At 44.7% G+C, this 21,246-nt stretch overlaps 1 protein-coding gene across 1 annotated transcript in view; it reads left to right on the top strand.

Annotated features, from left to right (window-relative positions):
* The first annotated feature begins 13,397 nt into the window (after positions 1-13,397).
* RHOJ (ras homolog family member J) overlaps positions 13,398-21,246 on the top strand; it is a 61,184-nt gene continuing 53,335 nt past the window's right edge. The window contains exon 1 of the mRNA XM_027674186.1: positions 13,398-14,314. Within this exon, the coding sequence (XP_027529987.1) occupies positions 14,137-14,314 (178 nt within the window). The 5' untranslated portion in view covers positions 13,398-14,136. The remainder of the gene's footprint in view (positions 14,315-21,246) is intronic.

Here is a 21,246-nt window from a genome sequence, read left to right as displayed (position 1 = left end):
CCCAAATCTTCCTGGTCCAAGAGAAGTTAATGTTTCAAGTACAACATTTTGATGAGGATATTCTGTGTGGTCTTTTTCCTCCGCATTCCCTGATAGAGGGATCATTACCTATGACCAAATAAGAGAAGCACTTGGCAGCTACTGCACTCATCTACCAAGTTCGGTGTAATGTACTTCCAAGAAGAACATCTGGCTCTGTAATTTTGTTCCTTGGCAATGCAGCTGTTGGCTACATGGCTGGCTACCCCTCTCTGCTGGCAGCTGTGAAAATGCATCAGGGTATGATTTGGACACAGACTTTGCTGCTTTACGATGTCTGGATGTTCTCTGTCCTTGCCTTCATCCCAAAATTGCCTACACCTAGGAATGATTTTGCTTTGCAAATGAAAGCAAGCTGCAGTCCCGCTAATTTCACCTCACTGCAAACGGAAGCAACTGGGGAAGGACAGCAGCATGGGCCTATTTACCTGCTCACCAACATGAGCATCAGGAAGACCCCTGTAAGACCACCTGCAGTTAACAGGCACAAATCATCATATATTCTGTTGCCATGGGGGGTAAAGGAGGAAAGAACTCCTGTCTCAACCACAAGCCATTTTATGGAAGCTTTGCCGAGATCTTCAGTGAATCTCAGCATATGCTGGGTGAACACTGCCACTAAATTGCATTAGGGTAAAGGACCCTGAGACAAAATAACACATGAAACCAAAAGCTTAAGTCCACTAAAAAAACACAATACCCAAAATTTGCACATATTGTGGCCATTATCAAAGTGTCTGGCCCAAAACAAGAGACAATCTGAGGTGTCCAAGAATTACTACGCAACAGTGTGCTCCCACCAGAAATGGACAGAGCAGGAGCAGAGGGATCATAGGAGCACTAAGAATCAGTTTTTAGTAGAAATAACAGAAAACCCCACTTCAGAAGATGAAAAAATTCTCCATCAGCTAACAAATGAAACAACCCTTCATTTTTAATAACCTGAGAGGTGACAAGGCAGAGTGCCCTCAGAAACAGTGACATTGGGGTGTTAAAAGTCCCCTTCCTGCCTGCTCCACGGAGAGTAGGAGTTTTGATAGACCACGATAACAGAGCTCAGTAGCTCAAGGTGACACGAACCCTGCTTTTAAATTGTACTGTTCCCACTTTAATTCTCTATGTTTTTTCCATCAAACAGTTGGAGTGTTCCCCAGGATTCAAACCGCAGTTGGCCTCTGACGCTCGGGATAACCTTTTGAGCAGATAACCCCCCCATTTTCTGTCAGGTACAGCTGAGCGTTTGTTACAGCTCTCTGGTGAGTTGCTATGAAAACTGGTGTCAAATTAATAAAAGCCTTAGGAAAAAATGTCAAAGGGTCAAACACTGCTCCATATTAGGGGCTGCTAATTACAGAGCGGCAGGAGAGGCTGGGATTTCACCTGCTGGCACTCTGCTCAACACTAGTCTTAAACCAGAAAATGCCTTCACGGCTGGATACGGAGGTCAGCAGTGTGAAGAGACGGAGAAGGCGAAGCAAATAGCTTGTTAGGGTTTGAAAGCTCAAGCTTTCCCCCTGCATCATAACAGCAAAGCTGTGTGTGTCCACAGTGGGAAACAGCAGCTGTGAGCAGCTGCCTGTTGTGAGAAGTTATGGGAAATTGCTTGCCCCATCAGACCTGTCCTGCTCAGATATAAATGTGGTTTCTACACTCTGGAAGGAAGAAAAGGTGGGATGAAGTTGTGTACCTGAGAAGATCTCATAGCTATATTGTCATATCGTCTTGCATTTAAAGCCCATGTTGAGTCCACTCTTCTCAAACCCTGAAATTTGCAAACATTTGGTTCCCAAACTGAGTTGCTTTGGCTGGGAATCAAGGGACTTGCCAGCCAAAGAAATTTAGAGACTGGAAGTGTCCAGACTTGGATTTTACCTCTCGGGGCACAATGGCAGCAGCTGGTGTGAGCTGCAGGATGCAACAAGTTCACACACAAATTCAAGCCCAGTCAACAGGGATGGTCTCAACAGGGACAGGCAACTGGAGGAGCATGAAAGAGCTGAACTAAGGGAAGGCCCCTGTGTCATCAGGTTTTCACTGCTTATGGCTTTACAGTCTTTGATACAGATGGATAAAGAGAGGGAATGTACTTTTCCAAACATTTCCAGGCAAACATGTAACAGAGAGATGCAGAGGAGTCCCAGCCTGAGCCCTGCAGGTTGTCTGCCCTGCTCAAGTGTTACCTGGAGGACAGTTTTCATAGTGATATTAGAATCATAGAACGGGTTGGGTTGGGAGGGACCTCAAAGATCATCTAGTTCCAACCCCCTACCATGGGCAGGGACACCTTCCACTAGATCAGGTTGTTCCAAGCCCCATCCAATCTGGCCTTGAACACTTCCAGGGATGGGGGCAGCCACAACATCTCTGAACAACCTTGGCCAGCGTCTCACCATCCTAACAGTCAAGAATTTCTTCCTAATATCTAATCTAAACCTGCACTCTTTCAGTTTAAACCAATTACCCCTTGTTCTATCACTATCTGCCAATATAAAAAGTCCTTCTCCAGCTTTCTTGTATCCCCTTTCAGCACTGAAAGGAAGCACTATGGTCACTGCAGAGCCTTCTCTTCTCCAGATTGAACTGCCCCAGCTTTCTCAGCCTTTCCTCCTAGCAGAGGTGCTCCAACCCTCTAATCACCTTCATGGCTTCCTCTGAACTCACTCCAACAGGTCTATGTCTTTCAGTTTTAGCACCTTACACTGAGACCTTCCCAAATACTGCAGAGTGGCAGGTCTCATGGCAGAACAATCCTATAAACAGATAGTCTGGCCTTGGTCTTGCTTTGGGAGCAACCTGCTTTAGGCACAGCACGTGACTGGAAGGCATTTATCTTAGCAGGAGATAACGAGTGGTTATGAGTCAAGGGCATGGGCTTCTATTTCTGGCAACACTAGTACCTCACACATCAGCTGGATAGTCCTTTCTCTCCTGCTTCCCCCACTGTCACTTGCACCTTTAGACTGCAAGGGGCTGGAGCTGCTGAGTTTCCCTGGACCTCTGCACAATGCTTGATATAACAGGAGCGTGTTTCCACTGCTGTCTTCAAAGCAATGCTGGATACAAATCCTACATGCCAGCACAGAGCAATTGGAGCAGGGGCCACAGTAACAGGATGGCAATTAAATTGGGATATTATGCAAACATTGAATGGGAATGCAACCAGACCTTTTGCAGAGATAAAAAGCACTAGTTAAGTTTTTCCTTGTTTCCACAAGCACGCACTCACCCCAGTTCCATCAAAAGCAAGGCAGGCAGTGACATGGTTGAGTGCTGAAAGGCTGTTGCTCTGCTATTCACGGCATGACAAGTCGCAGAACGATCTGTCACATGAACCCACTCTCGTATGATTTCCCAATGGACTGTTTTCCTGTCCTCCTTACCTCAGCACAAACTTGGAAAAGGACTGTTAACAGGATCTGGTAAAAAAAGTTGGGAAATCTCATGAGGACAGATTTCTGGAGAGTTTGGCAGCTATTTCTCTGGGAAAACCTATAAAGGAAGTTTATTTTTATTTTATTTCTCTTTTTTTTTCCCACCAGTAATCAAAATGTGGCCCATGATGGTCTGGGTGAAATGGAAAGAGGTATTGAAATGGTGGCAATCTGAGTTCTACTTCCAACCCGGTAAAATAAATTAACAGTGCTCAAGACACCTAAGAAAGAGGAGAATTATATGTAAGCACCACGCCATTATTCAGATGTTTAGTGAATGGCTTTAACTGGAGATTATTATTTATTTGTATTATTTATCCAGTAACTAACACAGCAAAATGGGTCTCAATGACCATTTTGAAAGTGGATGAAGCTCTGAAGACGAGCTACAGGAAAGACTAAAAATCACCAGAGGATTTCAAAGTATGTAACAGTGAAAGGCTGAAATGAAGCATCTTATTCCTGATGTTCATTTGCAAGCAAAAAAGAGGGCTGTCACCCTCTCATGTTCCCCATGAGAGAGGGAAAGACATAACATCTTCCAGGACTCCAGCACTTTCCCTTCTCAGATGGGGCTGAAATATGGCTGACAGACCTGCAGAGAGGACAGGAAGGACTGAAATGCTCTTGGAAGCCATCTGGTTTCTCTGCTACTGCGTACCTGAACGGCACCTGCCGTGTGGGTTTCTCAGCTCAGCTGACGATGGTGATGAAGGCTGGTGGGCTCACAACTGAACGTGGGAGCCTGGTTGTGCTTCACTGTCATCACAAGCTCCGTGACCCAGGTGTTAAAGAGGAATTGCTCTGGAGGGTATGATTACAGGGTGATTCCTGCAGCTCTCAGGCTGCTTGGATGCCCAAGTGGAAAAAGAAGACGACAGTCTATGACAAAAGGAGAGTTTCACAGCTGGCACCCACGGCAAAAGCCAGGGCAACATATGGTCACAGGGCTCAAATGAGCACAGTGGGCCCAGGGCTTTGGGAAAAGCTTTCCTAAGATAATGTTCTACTGGATGATGCCTACTGAGATCAGTCTGTGTCTCCAGATCACCTGCAGGTAAACTGGGAGCTGTTCTGCTCCTATCACTGATCAGCAAAGCCCATTAAAGAAGCCTGAAATATAAATTACAGAAGCTCATCAGCTGCTTGTTGTGTTCAAATTAGTTCCTCTAATGTTTTGCTTAATTTGTGAAGTGAACCCAATTTTTTTTGAGATATCTATTCATCTCCACACTGTACTGATCTGCTCTGGAGAGAGGACACAGGCCTCTACCCAAAATCCACAACCACAGACGAGGAGGAGAAGTTATGTGCTCTCTGCATATCAGAAAATATAGAGATCATCCCAATGCAGCCCAAATAATGAGGTCTGATGCCTGCAGGGTGCAAATCAGAGAGACAAGAAAGAGAACAGATCACCCTGACCACTTTCTAGACATTTGCTGTAATAATGGTAACCTGTATCTGACTATTACCACAAATGTCTTGAAGAGAGAAAAAAAAATTGTGTTGGAGTTAAGCTCAGTGAATAATAGTTCTCTGAGAATGGATCCCCATATTATTCACTATAGTTGTTATCTACATCATATTTGTTTTGTTGAGCAAAATTGGAAAATCTGGGGAGTCAGTTTTGCCTGCTAAATCTCTTGAGCTATCACCAGTGCAAAATACACAGTCATGAAGACAGCGTGGTCTCAAGTGCTTCTGAACTAAGGAAAATAACCCACAGGGGTTCCTACCTTTTAATGGCAGACACTGGGTGCGAACCCAGACAGCTCTGAGATGGTGGCAAATGGCTCATTTTACGTAAATGTGCCACTGTGGGAGAATGGGGAGCAGTGAAAGGGAGTCCTGACCATTAAAAGCTTCATGGGTCTGCATCAGCTGATGGCAGCACAGTGCAGAGCACAGCACCACACCAGTCTTCAGCAGCCACAGATCCCCCACGATACATTATACCTAAATTTCACAAAAGGCCACTGCTAAACAAGCAGAGCTTCCTCCTGAGATGTCTGCGCCCTCTCAGAGAAAGAATGAGCCAGACAGTAATGAGAGAGAGGAGGCACAGATGGGTGAAGAGCTTCTAAATCAGCCTGAGTGCACCATGAACGCCTACCATGGTGTGTCTGCAAGGCTGTGACTGCAGCTCATGCCTTACACAAACCAGATACATTAGCACAGGTACAATAACAGCTGCATTACCTGCAGCAAAAGCTCTGCTGAGCACCACGAAGCCTGTGTAGATCTCATAGAAAGCGTTGGGGTATGTTCTGCAGAGAGCACGGGAACACATTTGCAGAGCACAAGCTTGGAGAGCACAGGCTGTGGCCCTGGAGGCAGGTGCAACCTGTAAACCTCTGACATGTAGCTCAGGGCTGTGCTAGTGTGGCTGGACTGGTAACATGAGCATCCACAGAGGAGGCAGGGACTGAGCCATAGGGATCTGCTGAAGGTTTTGGCACCTGCTTGTCCCCTTTTCTCCAGAGAATCACTGCAGCCACTCCCCGGAGCTCTCATCCATCCCTCTCTGACAGCCCAAGGTACTCTGTATGTGTCTGATGGCTTTTGACCACAAGAAAATCTTGCCATAGAGTTCATTAGAGCAGAAAGATTTTCAGCCACAGAGCTGGGTTATCAGCCCATCTAGACACCTGCCCTGACCCTTCCCCCACTGGTGAGCTGCCAACAAGTCCCTTTCATTGTCTGTGGCTGCAAAAATTACCTGCAAGTAGACAACAGACACTGAAAATTAGGATTCTGACTGTTTTCCACGTCTCTCCTCCTTCCATTGTATGTTCAAGTACTTGTAGGTCCTAAGGCATTGACCTGAGTCTCTAACATTAAGCCTCATGCAACTTTGGGCAAACATTTCAGCAGCCTAGGTAGGGTGCCCACATTCCTCACTTGTTTTACCACCACACCCAGACACCTTTAAAGTAAGAGGATGATTTCGCAATGCAAATGAAACCTCCAATTTCTACAAAAGGAGCGAAGTAACCTAGCTCTTGTCACTTGTGGGAAGCCAAGCTGTCCCTACACTGAGCTGGGGGAGGTCAGCCAGCACAAAAACAACATGAAGGGGCTAAAAAAAAGAGCAGAAGAGTTCCCTATGCATTTTCTCCTTTAACAAGCTCGTTGTGAGGTTAGACCAAGCACTTTCTTCGTGACAGTCAGCAAATAAGTTGTTTTAGCTGTGTCATGGACCCACACCCAAAGCTGGTCCCTGCCCTGCAGATCAGCAGTATAAACAGACAGAAAAAAAGTAAGCATTCCTCTTTCCTATTTTACACACGAGGTAAGGAGTTCACTTAAACGATCCACTCTTCTTGTGCCAGTCTGAGCAGCAGGTTTGGAAACGGTGCTCCCAGGTCTCATTGCAGCACTTTGCCACAAGGCTTTGCTGAGAATAGGCTGAGCAAAGAGACACAGCAGAAAAACTGTGACATCCCTTTGCTTGCCACCTTGGTCCCCCTCCTGTCTCCCTGCTCCTGGAATGTGGAGGCAGCACCAGCCTTCTGCTTATTTTTTAGTGGAGGCAGAAAGATCACATGAAGCAAAAAAGCACATTCCCTTCTTGGAAGCATCCTGCTCCCTTCTTTCCAAGAGAGTAAAAACTCTGCATGAATGTTTTATGAATCAGACGTGTTCATTTCAACGATAAAGCCAGCTTGGCAATTTGGCCTGGAAAGGGGGAAGCTGAAAACCTGCAGATTCCAGCTGGCATGTTTTTAGACACGAACCTTTTCCCCCATTGGAAACATTTGGACCCATCTAACTTGGGGAAGTTTCTCTGCTTTTAAAGAAATTGCAGATTATGTCCCAAGCATTGCTCAGAGGTGAAGAAAATAGATTTGTCCCTATAGTGACTTCACTGAGTGCATGCACACACAGTGCTAATTGGACACAATGTTGGTGCCCCTTGATTTCCTGATTGCAGCCCTTTTACATTCCCAGCAGTCCGCAATCTGCAGGGACAAATGCCATTTCGAGATGCAGAAGAGGCATAGATGAGGTTTCCCTTTGTTTAGCCTCCTGCTGTACTGCTCAACCTAAAATAAATGTAATTTAAAAAAAAGTCTCTATGGAAAACATCGTAGGTAGGGAGAAAGAAATTGCCTGAAGTGATGTTTTTTTTCTGCTATGCTAATCTCAGGCTGAACACTTACCTAAGTCCACTTCTTCCCACTGTGATAGAGAGAGGTAAACAACTTTTGTCATACATCAGCTCTAATCTAGGGAGAGGGAGAGGGAGAGGGGAGAAGAGAAGAGAAGAGAAGAGAAGAGAAGAGAAGAGAAAGATATGTAATGAGACAGTCATGAAAGGACAAAACCAGAAAGGAGTGAAGGCAGAGGCAACAGCCAGTGATTTTCTACAAGGAAAAAAGAAAACAGTGATGCAAACAGAGGGATGCACCACACTATGTGCCAGGTGCACATATTCCACTATCCAGAGGGAACTTTCACACCTCCGAGGAAAACTCATCCTCAAAGTCCAAATACAAATACCTGTGAACAGAAACACCTGGAAATGCAGACTCTGGGCAAGTACCACCAGCAGTGAGGATGGGTAACACACACAGGACTATCTACAGCCAGTGATGCAGAATTGACTCTAAGGTGACAAGTGAGCACCATCTCCCCCAGTTGAAAACAGCCCTCCCCATTCACAAGCACACAAATACACCATGTGCAGCTCTCATTTTACAGCAGCTCCCCTTGGAAATAAAGAGGGTACTCTGATGGACAGGACATGAAACATCCTTTGGTTGACCTCCTCTCCCAGAAGTCATTTGTTTTTTTAGCTCATCTTTCCAAAGGGAAACACAAAGACACTAATTATATCCATGGCAGAAGCTTGAAGCAGGGAGCCCCCCACTGCTGACATGGACCACCGTGGTGGTGGTGATGGTGGCAGCTGACTGATGGGGTAGAGAGACTTGCTTTCACTCAACAAGCCTCAAAGCTGACCCTCAGCACCTGTCCTTCAGCAAGCTGCCTCTAAAAAGGCTTCACACAGAGCACTTCCACCCCTCCTGTGGTCACTGCTAAACTATTATTTTTTCTCTTTAATTTGCTGCTTCTGCTTTTCAGTATATCAAATTCACTTGAGGAAATCAATGGGAGCTTCACTGGGGTGGGAGGCTGATGAGTAGGGCTGCCAGCAAGGAAGGGGAAGAGAGGATGGAGGAAATAAGGATAAAATGCCCTCATTTCAATTATTCTTAGCACAATGTGTAGGGCCATACAGGCAATCCTAGAACAAAGAGGACCTATGCCAAGTCAGATCCATCTGGGACTAGGGGTCCTCCCCTGAGAATATGGTGACTGTGGTGACAGTACCAATTTTTTTTTAACTGCAAAAGGTTGGGTTTTACCACAACATAGTCTCGAATCTGATGGCCAGCGAAACCTGGTTTTAAACAGCACAGCGAGAGTTAAGCTTAATATGGTTCTGCTATGTTCAGTCCAATATCAGTGCAATCCCTGCCCTAAAAACCTCAAAATCTAAACAGATTAGACAAAGGATAAGAAAAATGTGAGAAGACTTGCCTGAAATCAATTTACAGTTCGGTAGTAGTGCCAGAAACTTCATTCCCTCATCAACACTGGTAGGTGGAAGGAGAGTGGCTGAATGTGTCTATTTCTAACAGCAAGACATGGGGAGAAAAGCTTCACAGTAGTGTTGTCACCTTCAAAATCCCCCACCCTGTGGAGCTGCTTCTTATGGATGAGAATGCAGAGACGGATCTGCTTGGTTTAGGCCAGGAGGGGATGCAGGAGAGGATTTAGGAGGATAAGACCTCAGGAAGACTAAGACCCCCTTAAAAATTATTCAAGTCTGGTGAGGAAACCAGTTAGTGGAGAAAATTCCTCTGACTGTCAAGTTTTAAATTCATAAGATTGCGCAAAGGAAGACCACTGTGTTGTAGGAGGCACTGGAGAAACATGGGAGTGGCAGGTTGGTCAGGGAAAGAGAGCAGGGAGAGCACGATAAAGCATCACAACCCTTTTTTCCTCCTGCAAGCCTGCAGAGAAAATATAGAATAGAGTTAATTGACCAAGATATTGCTAAGTGCCAAGCTAATTAAATTTGTGAGTCCTTCATCTCCTACAGATCTTCTCACCAAAATTTCTTGCGCCAGCCTTGAACTTGCTAATCCCCAAGGAAGCAGTTCCCGGCACCACCCTGTCTGACCTGTGCTGATGAAGATGAAGCTGATGCATCCACACAGCTTGTGGGAGTTGGAGATACTCTGCAGTTTTAGGAATAGATCTGCTGCCAGTTAATTTGTTAATTAACAAAAGGTCAGAGGCACTTCATCCAGAGAAGAGCTCTTTGCATGAGAAACTTTGCTGGAAAGTGCCTCAGGTGACAGCTTCACTCCACATTGCTGATAGCACCTGGCCATATCTATTTGTGCCACAGTGCTCTTGGCTAGAAGCCTGTAAAATAAGTGGGAAACAAACTGGCTTGGATGCCAAAGAACCACACATTTAAACAAGCTTTCCAAGCATTTAGACCAGTTGGTTTCACTTTTTTTTACTTCAGCCATGTCTGCACAAATTGTGGTTCATAACCAGCCCGCTCTTATTGGATTTGTGATATGGTAATGACTGAGATCTTGTGAGAAAATCTGACCAATTCTAACCTAATTAGTGAAAGAGCAAAATAAGCCATGAATCCAGATTAAATCACTAGACCTCCTGACCTTTGCTAATCATTACCAATACCCCTGTGACTTCCACTCTGGGGCTTGTAGGCAGCTCCTACAAGCTCCTTGTGAAGAAGTGGTCTTAGGGGAGCTGAAACTTGCCCAGTAGTGCAGAAGGGTCAGCTTAACCTATAGAATTGCCACTTGCTATTTGCAAGTTAACAAATCTTCTGTAAAATGTAACAGGATTGCCTCAAACTTTGCTAGACTGCTAGAAAACAAATTTGCTTGTTAATTCACTTAGCAAAGTCAGTGCCAACTGGGTAAGTACAAGATAAAACCCCAGAATAGCAGAGGGGTTAATGCTGTCTCAGTCCACTGAGAGAAAAAAAAGGTGTAAAATAATGTGGTTATACTTTGCTTCAACTAAACCAGCTCTTAAAATGTTTTGTTCCAGCTGATGGTGCCAAACTAAGTTAAAGTAATGAGATTAAAGAAAATACATATTTTTAGTCTAGGTACTGTTCTTATTTTATAACTTCATCATAACTCCTCTAAAGCTGCACGTATCACCTATATAGTTAAAGCAAAAATGTAGCACTGAGTGTGAGTTATACAGGCAATGTGTCAGCCTTCCTCATCTTCAAGATAAACTCTTCCTGTTGGTCTATTCCAGGCCAGCCATTAGGTAGGCTCTAATAGTGTGGTTGCACTTCCATTATTCAAGGTGGGGCATGCAAGGTCTTTTATTGGTGCATCTTAATTAAAACTGGTTCCCCACAAAGTGTCTCCTGCATCGGAGCTTAGAATTGGAAGGGTCTATAAAGCCCTAAGAAATTCTGGAAGAATTTCTTCACTGAAAGGATGGTCAAGCATTGAGCTCACCTCAGGAAGGTGGTGGAGTCACCATCCCTGCAATTGTTCATGTGGCATTTAGTGCTATGATTTAGTTGGCATGGTGGTAATCCATCAAAGGTTGGACTCGATGATCTTGAAGGTTTTTTCTAACCTAATTGATTCTGGGATTCTTTGAGTGTATGACCCTCCAGTTCAGCCTCCTGATAGCATGAATATCAGAAAAGCTAACGCCTTTAAGCAATTCTGAAAGACCCTTAAAAAAAAAAAAAAGGAGAAAGAATAAACTCAATTAAAGCCTCTAGAGAAACAGCAAGGGAGTTTCATCATTTAACCTCTTGAAAATGGAGGTGTGCACAGTCCTGCTGAGACTTGCTCAGCTTTATGATCAGGGAGAAATGAGCCATGGGGATTTTGTTGCAGGCCTAAATTTGGCCCAAGTAGCATTAAATCTTGCCTTAACTGGAGTATGTCTGATGTTGAAAAAGCTTGCAGATAGATTATGCCTGTGTAAAATGGGAAGCAAGACAGCTTTTGCTTTTGTCTGATAGAGGTAATGGGGAACTGAACCATGAATTATTGGAATGTTTAGCTTCCTCAGGCTCTGCAGTTACCTTGCAACAGCATGCACCCACATATTTGGCACGCTTTCCCAACAAGGTCACCAGGCTGGTAAGCGGAGGCACAGAGGGTATCAGTGTGCTGGTACCTACTCAGCTACACAACTGCTAAACAGAGGCACAGGCTTGGAGTTTGACCTCAATTGCAACTAGAAAGAAGCTTAAAGAATAAATCCCTTTAACATGTGATGCACCTCAGGACGACCCAGCCGTGCTGCTGATGGTGGAAATGATCAGCAGAGTAAATACTTGGAGAATGGGGGGTTTGATGCCCAGAGCTCCCAGGTTTTCTTGGATAAACCTCAGCCTTGGGCTGCAGTTTTGAAGCTAAGAGGATGCAGCTGGTTTCCTAACTTTAGGGATGCCCTGGGACAGCAGGTGTGATGCTGGGCCAAACACTGCCTACTAAGATCTCTGTTCTCAGCAGGGAGGGGGACATGAAGAAGGTGAAGAGCATGGGGCACAGTGCACACGTTACTGAATGACCAAATCTTCTGATAGGAGACGGCAAAGAGAGCTCCCTGGGCACTCCAGGTAAATAGACAAACCTTGTTCACATGCTTTACCTGTTTCACATCCCTGGAAATGTTCAAGGCCAGGTTGGATGGGGCTGTGAGCAACCTGGTCTAGTGGAAGGTGTCCCATGGCAGGGGGATTGGAACTGGTTGATCTCTAAGGTACCTTCTAACCCAAACCATTATAGGATTCTGTGATTCTGCCACCTCCTGGGGAAGGTGTACAGAGCTGGCCCAGCACAGATAGATCATTGAAGAGCTCTGACAGACTTGGCCTGTCCAGGAGAGACTGCAGGTGGGTCTACTCTGGCCCTTCACCACTAAAATTGAAAGACACGCAGTTTGGGGGTAAGGAGTTTCATTATTAAGGTTGTTTGTTTTTACTCGTGCAGTTTGGAGCTAAAAGAGTTCCTTTTCAGGGTTGTGTTGGTCTTTGCACTTCCAGGTGTGCGTTGCTCCAAGCCTGTGAGTACTTTTGGGCATTTATTTCTCACCAGGCATGAGCAAGGCAAGGGAAGCATTTAGCACGGTGTGCTTCCCCGTGGAGTCCCAGCAGGGGGGTGTTTCCCCCTTTCAAAGCCTTCGAGCCTTGTGGAAGGGAAATGCAGCCAGCAGGATGTGCTGGGCTGCTGCACTGGGGTTTATGTTAATGTCTGGCTCATTTCTGCTGGAAATTGCAGAATCTTTCCTGTGGAAGTAGCAGGGAGCTTAGCCCTTCATGTACATATAGACTGATGTATATTTAAATGGAGAGAAGGCTTAGAAGGCATGTGAAACACCAGATCAAAACAGAGGAGGGGGCAGGAATCATACAGTTCAAAGGGGGTTTTTCACAAACTTCTATGCAGTGTTTTTATATTTTTAATTTCTCTAACCCTTAATTCCACTTTATTCTCTCTGTCTGTGTTTACATGTTTACACTAGGCAAGGGAAAATCTTTTTCTTTTTTTTTCTTTTTTTTGGGGGGTGGATGAGGGGAAGTGCAAGAGAAACTTTCCAAGTGCCTGAATTGAAAAATCAGTCATATATTCCATATAACCAAGTACTTTAAAGAGCTATAGACACAGAGAGTTGACATTAAACTCTATCTGCCCACTACACCTCCTATCTGCTTTTCCAACTCCCCCCTTTCCCCTCCCAAATGGAAGAAAATACCTATTTGAGATGAGAGGAGGTCGTGCCTGGGATCAACAGGCAGCCATGAGACAGGGACAGAGCTCGCAGCCTCCCCGTACCCCGCCCGGCCGTGCATGTCCAACACTCGTGTCTCCCTCAGCCTCTCCCAAATCCTCCTCGCCGGTCTCGGTGCCGGCAGCCCGGAGAGCAGCTGGAGCGCGGGATGGAGCAGAAAGCCTGAAAACTTCATTCTGCAGAGGGACCTCTAGTGTTTTCCTTTCTCCATGTCCTGGCAGAGTTCCTCCAAAGTACAAATACACACAGAGCTCCCATTGTTTGCAGCCCTTCACAAGCCCACTGATCCTAATATGGAATTCAGCAGGAAACCCATGATTTCCTGACACACAGCAAGCTGGAGAAAGAAAGGAAAAACTCCATTAAAAACCTCCAGGCTCTCCTCCATGTTAGAAATGAAATGGAAAATGGAGTGGATTTAACAGGAGTCCCTGATTCCTGCGTCCAAGCTGGAGAAAGGGAGACGCGAATCAGAGCCGCAGGCTGCTGATATTTTTGAAGTCGCAATAAATACTGAGAACTGCCGGGCAGGATGAGGATTTCCTGACCGGGACAAACGAAACGGGACAGATCACTTTTTTATGGTATTCCTCTCTACATATTTAATTTATTTACCTCGATGATTCTCTTGACTGATCTGGTAATTGTTAGAAGCGGCTGTGACAGCCTGGAAACATTAGTATGATTTCCTGAGTTTGAGATTTGCTGCTTGCCCCCCCCCAACTCCAAACTCAGGAAAAGTCAATACAATCGCACTTCATTTTTCCTTCATGTGCACTTGGAAGTCCTGGGAGCAGCAAGAGCAGCGGCAGCAGCAGCAGCAGCAGCAAGAATGAACTGCAAGGAAGAAAATGACAACTGCACTGATGGGAGCAGGAATAACACCAAGAAGATGTTAAAATGCGTGGTGGTTGGGGATGGTGCAGTTGGGAAAACCTGCTTGCTGATGAGTTATGCCAATGATGCCTTCCCGGAGGAGTATGTCCCCACTGTGTTTGACCACTATGCAGGTAAGAAAGTGCTTTAAAAAGAAATTTAATTGAGAGCTGCGGGACAGCCAAGTGGGAGGTAAAGGAAGCTCGAGGAGAGGACAGTTCAAAAGGGATGCATGGGTTACTTCTTGTCCGGGAATGTCATTCAGGCCTGGATGGTAGCCAGGCAGCTTAGATGGCAGCACATGCAATTGGGGCAATGCAGGATTTATTCAGAGAACTTATTTGTTTGCTTCTGATTCTTATTTTGGTTTTGGCAACTAAGCAGCGTTAGGGGTGCCATTAAATCCACCGGATTTGGGGGACAACAAATGTAATTCAGACTCTATCGACTGTATTCTTCGTTAGTTTTTGAAGTTCTGAGCTTTGCAGTCTGCACTTATGAAGACCATATATATATATATATATATATATATATATACACACACACAAAAATATATGCTGTAGCGATCTTGTGCCTCATGGCAAATGATGAATAAATTACAATAATTATATCCTATTTAAGGAGTGATCTTTGAGAATATATCCTATTTAAAGAGTAAACTTCGAGAAAACCAGCATAGTATCTTTCAGTGCTGTCAGAATATAACTCCTTTCAGAGGCATTTGTTACTCCATCTATAAATAGATTTTAATACTATAACTTGGTGATAGGGAAAGCAGAAGTGGTGATTGTTTTGGATACTTTACAGTGAGATAATTTGTAGTATAAGAAAAAATTACAAACATAATCAAGATCGTTGATGGTATTCACTGCGTTGCTGTGCAGAATAGACACACAGATTAAGTACAATATTCACAACCTCTTTCTGTAGCAATTACTTACTTTACCCAGCTGTGTCCAAAGTTATCACACAGATGGTTTATAGACTAAAACTGGTGCTCAAACATCTGCTTAAATTTTACTACCCCAAATTCTACTGTTCTTCTTCTCACAGTGTTCTTTGGCTTACAGTTGTTATGAGATCCCTGACAAACAGATTTTAGAAGCACTGCAAAACTCATTGCTTATCTTGCAGCAGCAGTTGGAGTTTCCCTCATTCTCTCCCCACCTCCTTAAAAACTGAATTTTCATGGTGTGGCTTATCATGGGTTTGGTATTCTGTAATGGGAAAATCTTTGTTTGCATTCTGGCTTCATGTCAGGTTTAGCAGATGAACTGGCCAAACAAGAAAGCTGTGTAATTGCAGAATCTGATCCATGGAAATGTGAAGACCTTTTCCTCCACAAGAGTGGGCAGCGTCACTTCTAATGCAAGCGGCTCTCTCTTTTCTCTGCCCTTCCCACCAGATAGATTGAACAACCTCTTTAGAAGAAAACCTTTACACAGGCAAGATATAAGACAGAATATTGTGTGTTGTAAATGTGTACTTCCATGAGCCAAAATCCCTAAGGGATCCTGGCTGCCCTATATTGCAACAGCACCCACTTTCCCCTGATAATTTCAGATCTGTTCATCCCTTACAATATGCTGGTCCCAGCATCCACTGCCCTTCTCCCACTCTCTCTCATGCCCTGCAAATATCTCTGCATATGGAAAAAGCCCCACACTAGCTGGTGCCAGACCACCTAAGCATCAGTCTGGGTGGGTTTGGAGTGAGTGTGGGGACACACATGCATGCATGGGGGCTGCGCACACACACAGGCACTGACGCCAGCCAGGCAGGCTGGCACTTGGTGAGGGCACCACTCCGAGTTTCTCTCCCCTACCCAGCTGCAGGTGACTCAGGGGGACTTGCTTTGGTTTCCTTTCCTCTGTCAGAAGTGGTAGAAATTGCCAGTGGGGTCAAAAGTTACTGAGAGAAGGATGGATAGATGAAGAAGCACAGTCCTGGTTTCCTTCGGGTGCCAGGTAAGAGCAGTATGCAAGCACTTTTAAATCAAGCTTCATTTTCAGGATTTGAAGATTTACCCTATAAAATAGCTCCAGCTATTCTTATCTGCCTTCTTAAGTATTATAGCACATAAATATAAACTAAGGATATTTTCAATGGGAAAATCGAGAAAGATAAGGGAAAAAATAGCTCTGTATATTAACATGCTATTCTGTCCAGAGGCAGTGGTCAAAACTAGCATTGATCAAAAAAGGAATTTCATTTTTTTGGGGAATCCCATCATTTATTAAACCAATTTCACTACAAAACTGTCCGTAGAATTGAGCAGTAGAAATTACTTCCACAGCAGAGTGCTGGAAAAAGTCCCACTCATAAAAATACTGCATGGCATAAAATATAACATAACCTATTTAAAATACTGTGGATATTGACTGAGAAAAGAACTCACTTCAGACACCCTTATCCCTGGGCTTACAGCCTTTAAGATATTCCGTTAGAACAGCTTCTTCCACATCTGTCTGCATGGAAGCCCATGGATAAGAGGAGAAGTGACATGGCAGTACCACGGGAATGGTGACATCACAGGCACTGCAGCACACAGGGAGGCTTCATACATGGGCAGATCTTGCAGGGTGTTGGAGACTCTGGAATATCACTTTTGAATTTACCCCAGGGAACTGGTTTGTTTACCCCTGCCCTTGTCCCTGCTGAAACCAACTCTTTCAGCTTTCCCAAAGAAGCTGAAATTGTTAGATTCAGTCCTTCTGTGCTGGAAATTTTCAAAAGCAATTAATTGCTGCAGATATTTTCAAAGCTGCACTTTCCACTGAAGGTTTTCAACCCAGGAGTTATTACCAGCAGTGGTGTGTTAGCAAGTGCTTCCTCTTGCCTCACTGGGTCACAACCTGATTGTGAGTCCCAGGGCATTTACCAGTTTGCCTCTTTCTAGTGGAAAATGGTGGGGGGGGAGGGGGAAACATTAAAAATCAAGGATTCCAGTGGTGATCTCAGAGCAGTTTCTCACTGCCACGACTCCAGTGACTCGGGGGAGACAGTGATGCTATCCAGCCCAGCATTGGGAAAAGCTCCAGCTGCACCACTGCCGTGGCCAAGGCATTAACTGTTCATGGCCCCAAAGCACCAGCTACATGTATTTGCCCTGCTGCATTGCACCTTTTTAGTTCTTTCCCTGGACAGGTGTTCATGGAGCAGGTGAAGCAAGTGGACATACTGACAAGAGTGGCCCAGAGGAAGCAACCAGTGTTTCAAAGGGCTGAGCTCCAGCAGTATTAGATCTGTACGGTATTTATTCTGTGCCTTTCACACGAAAGGGCTTGAAACCACTTTATAAAGTTTGGGCCCAACCTACCTCTAAGAAAATCTAAAATACAGTAGCTGAATTTCACTTAGAGAAGGAACAGATATTCCTGTAGATAACTCACACAGCATTTACAACTTGGATACAGCGATGCCTGGGACGAAAGGCTGTTGGTGCTTCACCACAGATGCAGCTGCACTGTACAAAATTCCAAACCAGTTATTAGCTCCACACTAGTAATATTCTGCCACAGATTTCACCCACAGTCCACAAAACCAAATTTCTTCGGGGCCTGTTGCCAGGGTTGGGTGTGATGCATGTAGAGTAGGTTCAGAGCAATGCCAGACAGATGGGGAGGGCAAATTTGTTACTTGGATGTGAAAATGTTTTTTTTCACTGGATGTATGGAATTTCATGAGTCTGGTTATTTCTCAAGGCATTTTGGAGAGGTTTTGCTAGAGGCCAGAGCCCTGAGTAGGTTTCCTTACTTTGGTGAATTTCCAAGTCCCATACTGGAAGTGTTTAGCCATGAGGCAAATGGCTGTTTCTAGGGCAGGCGAACCAAAGTGCTATCCCAGTGACAAACAGGATATTACTGGCCATAACTGTAACAATAGGGACTGTTTGGATAGTGAGTAGATGCTTTGACATGCTGGTTCCATTCCATCTTTTGAACATCAAATGCTGATTTTCCGTGAGCAAAGGTCTTTCAGCCAGGGTGACTTGTATTGTGTCTCGCTATGTGAGGTTATACATGTTTATTTAAGGCTGAAGTTGGACCAACAAAAAAATTCAACTCAATTACCAGAAGAGTTGGATTAATAGTACCAAAGTTAGCTGACTTGCTCTGTGAAATACAGAAGGGAGATCCGTGTTATTTGTTACTTAGGCAGCCACCAAGCATCCCATTTTATATTCATGAAGCCTAAAAACACTGCAATTTTTAGCATGACATTTATTCACCCTAAAATCTATATTTAGGCTTCCTGGAGAGGAGATCAATGTCCCACGCCTGTCAGTGTTTAATAGGCATTTGGACAATGCCCTTAATGACTTGCTGTAACTTTTGGTCAGCCTTGAAACGGTCAAGCAGTTGGACTAGATGATCACTGTAGGTCCCTTCCAAATGGAAATATTCTATTCTATTCCAAAGTGCATTCTTTATGTAAAAAAACCCTCAGTGCTTGAGGAGCAGTAACAATGGCATGCAACTAACTTGGCCCATTGAGCAGACAAAGGTGAATGGGCTGCTTAGATGGTTGCAGTTTGAAGAGAAGAGGGTTGTGACTATTGAACTATCTAGTTTAGGCACAGTGCAGACAGGAGTACCATACAAATAGCTTTAAGAGCCAAAGTTGCATCTTTGGTAAATGAGCGAGGTCCCTCCAAAGGAGAACTGCAAAGCATCTGCAGAAAGTAGATGGTGCAAAAATGTCCCTCCCTCCCCTTGTGTGTCGGCACAAACTGGTGAACATTTATAAATAGTGAATCCATTTGAAAAAAATTAGCAGTGGCATGTGATCAGCTAATGAATAGCATATAGAATAGCTCAGCCCTGACTGAAGCTCTGTAAATAAAAAGCAATATAGAAGACAGACATTACTTACTGTTAGGAGACACATTTTTTTGTTCTTTAGCGATGATTCAATGTAATCTGTCTGACTTTGCACTGAAGTGGGCTGGAGCACTCACTAGTTTCACAGAGCAGTGATCCCAACCTTGCTGGCCAGACAAGCCAAGCAAGAAAGGAGAGTCTCCTGCTCTGGCATTTTTATTAGCATAGGGACAGTACTACTACTATTGCCCAGAGCAGTCAGCTTGTACCTGTGCAAATCCATAAATCTATTATATTTTGTCTATATGCCACAACACTGACTCAAATCCCTGTTCCTTGTGTCCTCCCACGAAAGGGAGGAGTTGGAAGTGGGCAATAACTGATCGTGGGGCTGCTCATGGCTGGTTGCTCTGTGTCCTGGGGCAGGCAGGAGCACCCAGGGGAGGAAGGGCAAGCACCAAACAGCTTTGCCTTGCAGCTTCTCCCCATGGGGCAGGAACCACCAGCCAAGAAACCAGATGGGAGCCATAATATCCCAAATTTCTCCAGCTACAGGCACAAGAGCACATCTGTCCATGCTTTTGATGTGATAGTCATTTTTAACTGATTGCTATTGCACATTGGTTTCAACCCATCTCTGCTTGCCATGGCGTGTAAGTGATGATTTAAACCCTATACCATCACTTTTTTATTCCCCTTGTTGAAACTTCATTAGACAGGAAGGGACTGCCCAAGGAGATTCGCAGTTTCTGCATGAGTGCTGCCATGGGAGTCTTCACACTACCACATTCTTGAGACAGTTGTCTCCTATAAACAGTCTTGGTAGCACATTAGAGAAACCCTTCATGTAATGTTTAGGGTCATTAAACTGAAATATCTATAAATAGCACTGAAAGAGAGCTGTGATGTTTCTTTGCATGGATGTTTGCTGTGGTTTGATTTTTTTCCTTTTAATGTTCATCCAATTTTGATGGTACAGATTTGAACTCTATCACTGAGACAAGAAAGCACTGACTCTCTGCCAATCTTCCTGGTATCATCCAGAATAAACCAGGGATCTCAATAAAACATTCGAGGTACAACAGCACAGAAACCCACCAGTGCAATTCAAAGATTTTCATGGCTGGATTTTTTGAAGATGAATTTTACAGAACCACTTGTTCTTAGCCCCTCCACAGAAGGTTTAATTCTGAGTCCTGAGTCACACGAGTCGGAGGTGATCTAGTGATCCTAAGGCTTTTTCACATCCAGGAACCCTGGATGGTCCTTATACCAAAAAGGTGCCTTTTTCCTTAATCACCATGGTTAATCCCCTTTCAAATGAGACAGGCACCACATACACCCCCAAGCATCTTAGGGCCCTGTTCTTCTGAAGGTGTTTTGCAGTGTGCAAAGACTCGAGATAACTATCGCTCCTATCTCTTCCTCACACACATCCCTGTATTGTCCTGTGGGTGCACAATCCACTTGAAGCCCATGGAGACAGAGGTGTGTGCATGCTTTGGGATCCTATTTCTCAGGGCAGATCGTTTCTGCAGCAGTGCTCTGAGAGCTGTGGTGACAAAGTCCCCCCTGTCCCCCTACAGCTGTGAGTGGAGACGAGCCTGCAGCACCTGAGCTGCTTCCTACCTTTGCCTCTGGCTCTGTCATACGGCTTCTCTTAGTGCTGCTGCCACTCCTGGTTTGATTTTACTTTGACTTTATGCTACAAAGAGGCACAAAAGAGCTCTGCACCAATCCTTTCCCCACCCAGGACTCCACCGACAGCCCAGAAGCTGCAGCAGCCCAATGCAGAGAACTGATTTCTTCAGCCAGTATCAGTCAGTGGATGCCCTTGGGCATCAACCACAGCAGGGGACAAACACTGCACCATAAATGACATTTGCAGTTTGAAAACTAGATGTAGAAAGTAAGTAAACTACAGCACACATCAGGAAGGACAGTGCCAGGAATTAGAGGAGTAGATGAAGCAGCCATGTTACTTTATCCAGAATTATCCAGCCTAAATTCCACCTAAGCCCCTCTGTCTACTCTTTTGTATTAGCTATGTGGTGTCTGAAGGGCAAGGGGAATCACAAAGAATACTAAAAGAGGAGTTAGACCATTTGAATGTGTGTTGGTGGTTTGGGTGTAGAATGATGGGATTTTTCTTAAGGTCAGGCACAGGCCTGAGGGAATGGGTTGGAAAGATGGAAAAGTGAAAAGGCTTAAAAGGAAATATTTCTTTGCATGGTATGTGATTA

This window comes from Neopelma chrysocephalum, unplaced genomic scaffold, assembly GCF_003984885.1.
Source record: "Neopelma chrysocephalum unplaced genomic scaffold, ASM398488v2 Primary Assembly neopelma1_24, whole genome shotgun sequence".
NCBI lineage: Eukaryota > Metazoa > Chordata > Aves > Passeriformes > Pipridae > Neopelma > Neopelma chrysocephalum.
This window is presented reverse-complemented; position numbering and strand designations above follow the sequence as displayed.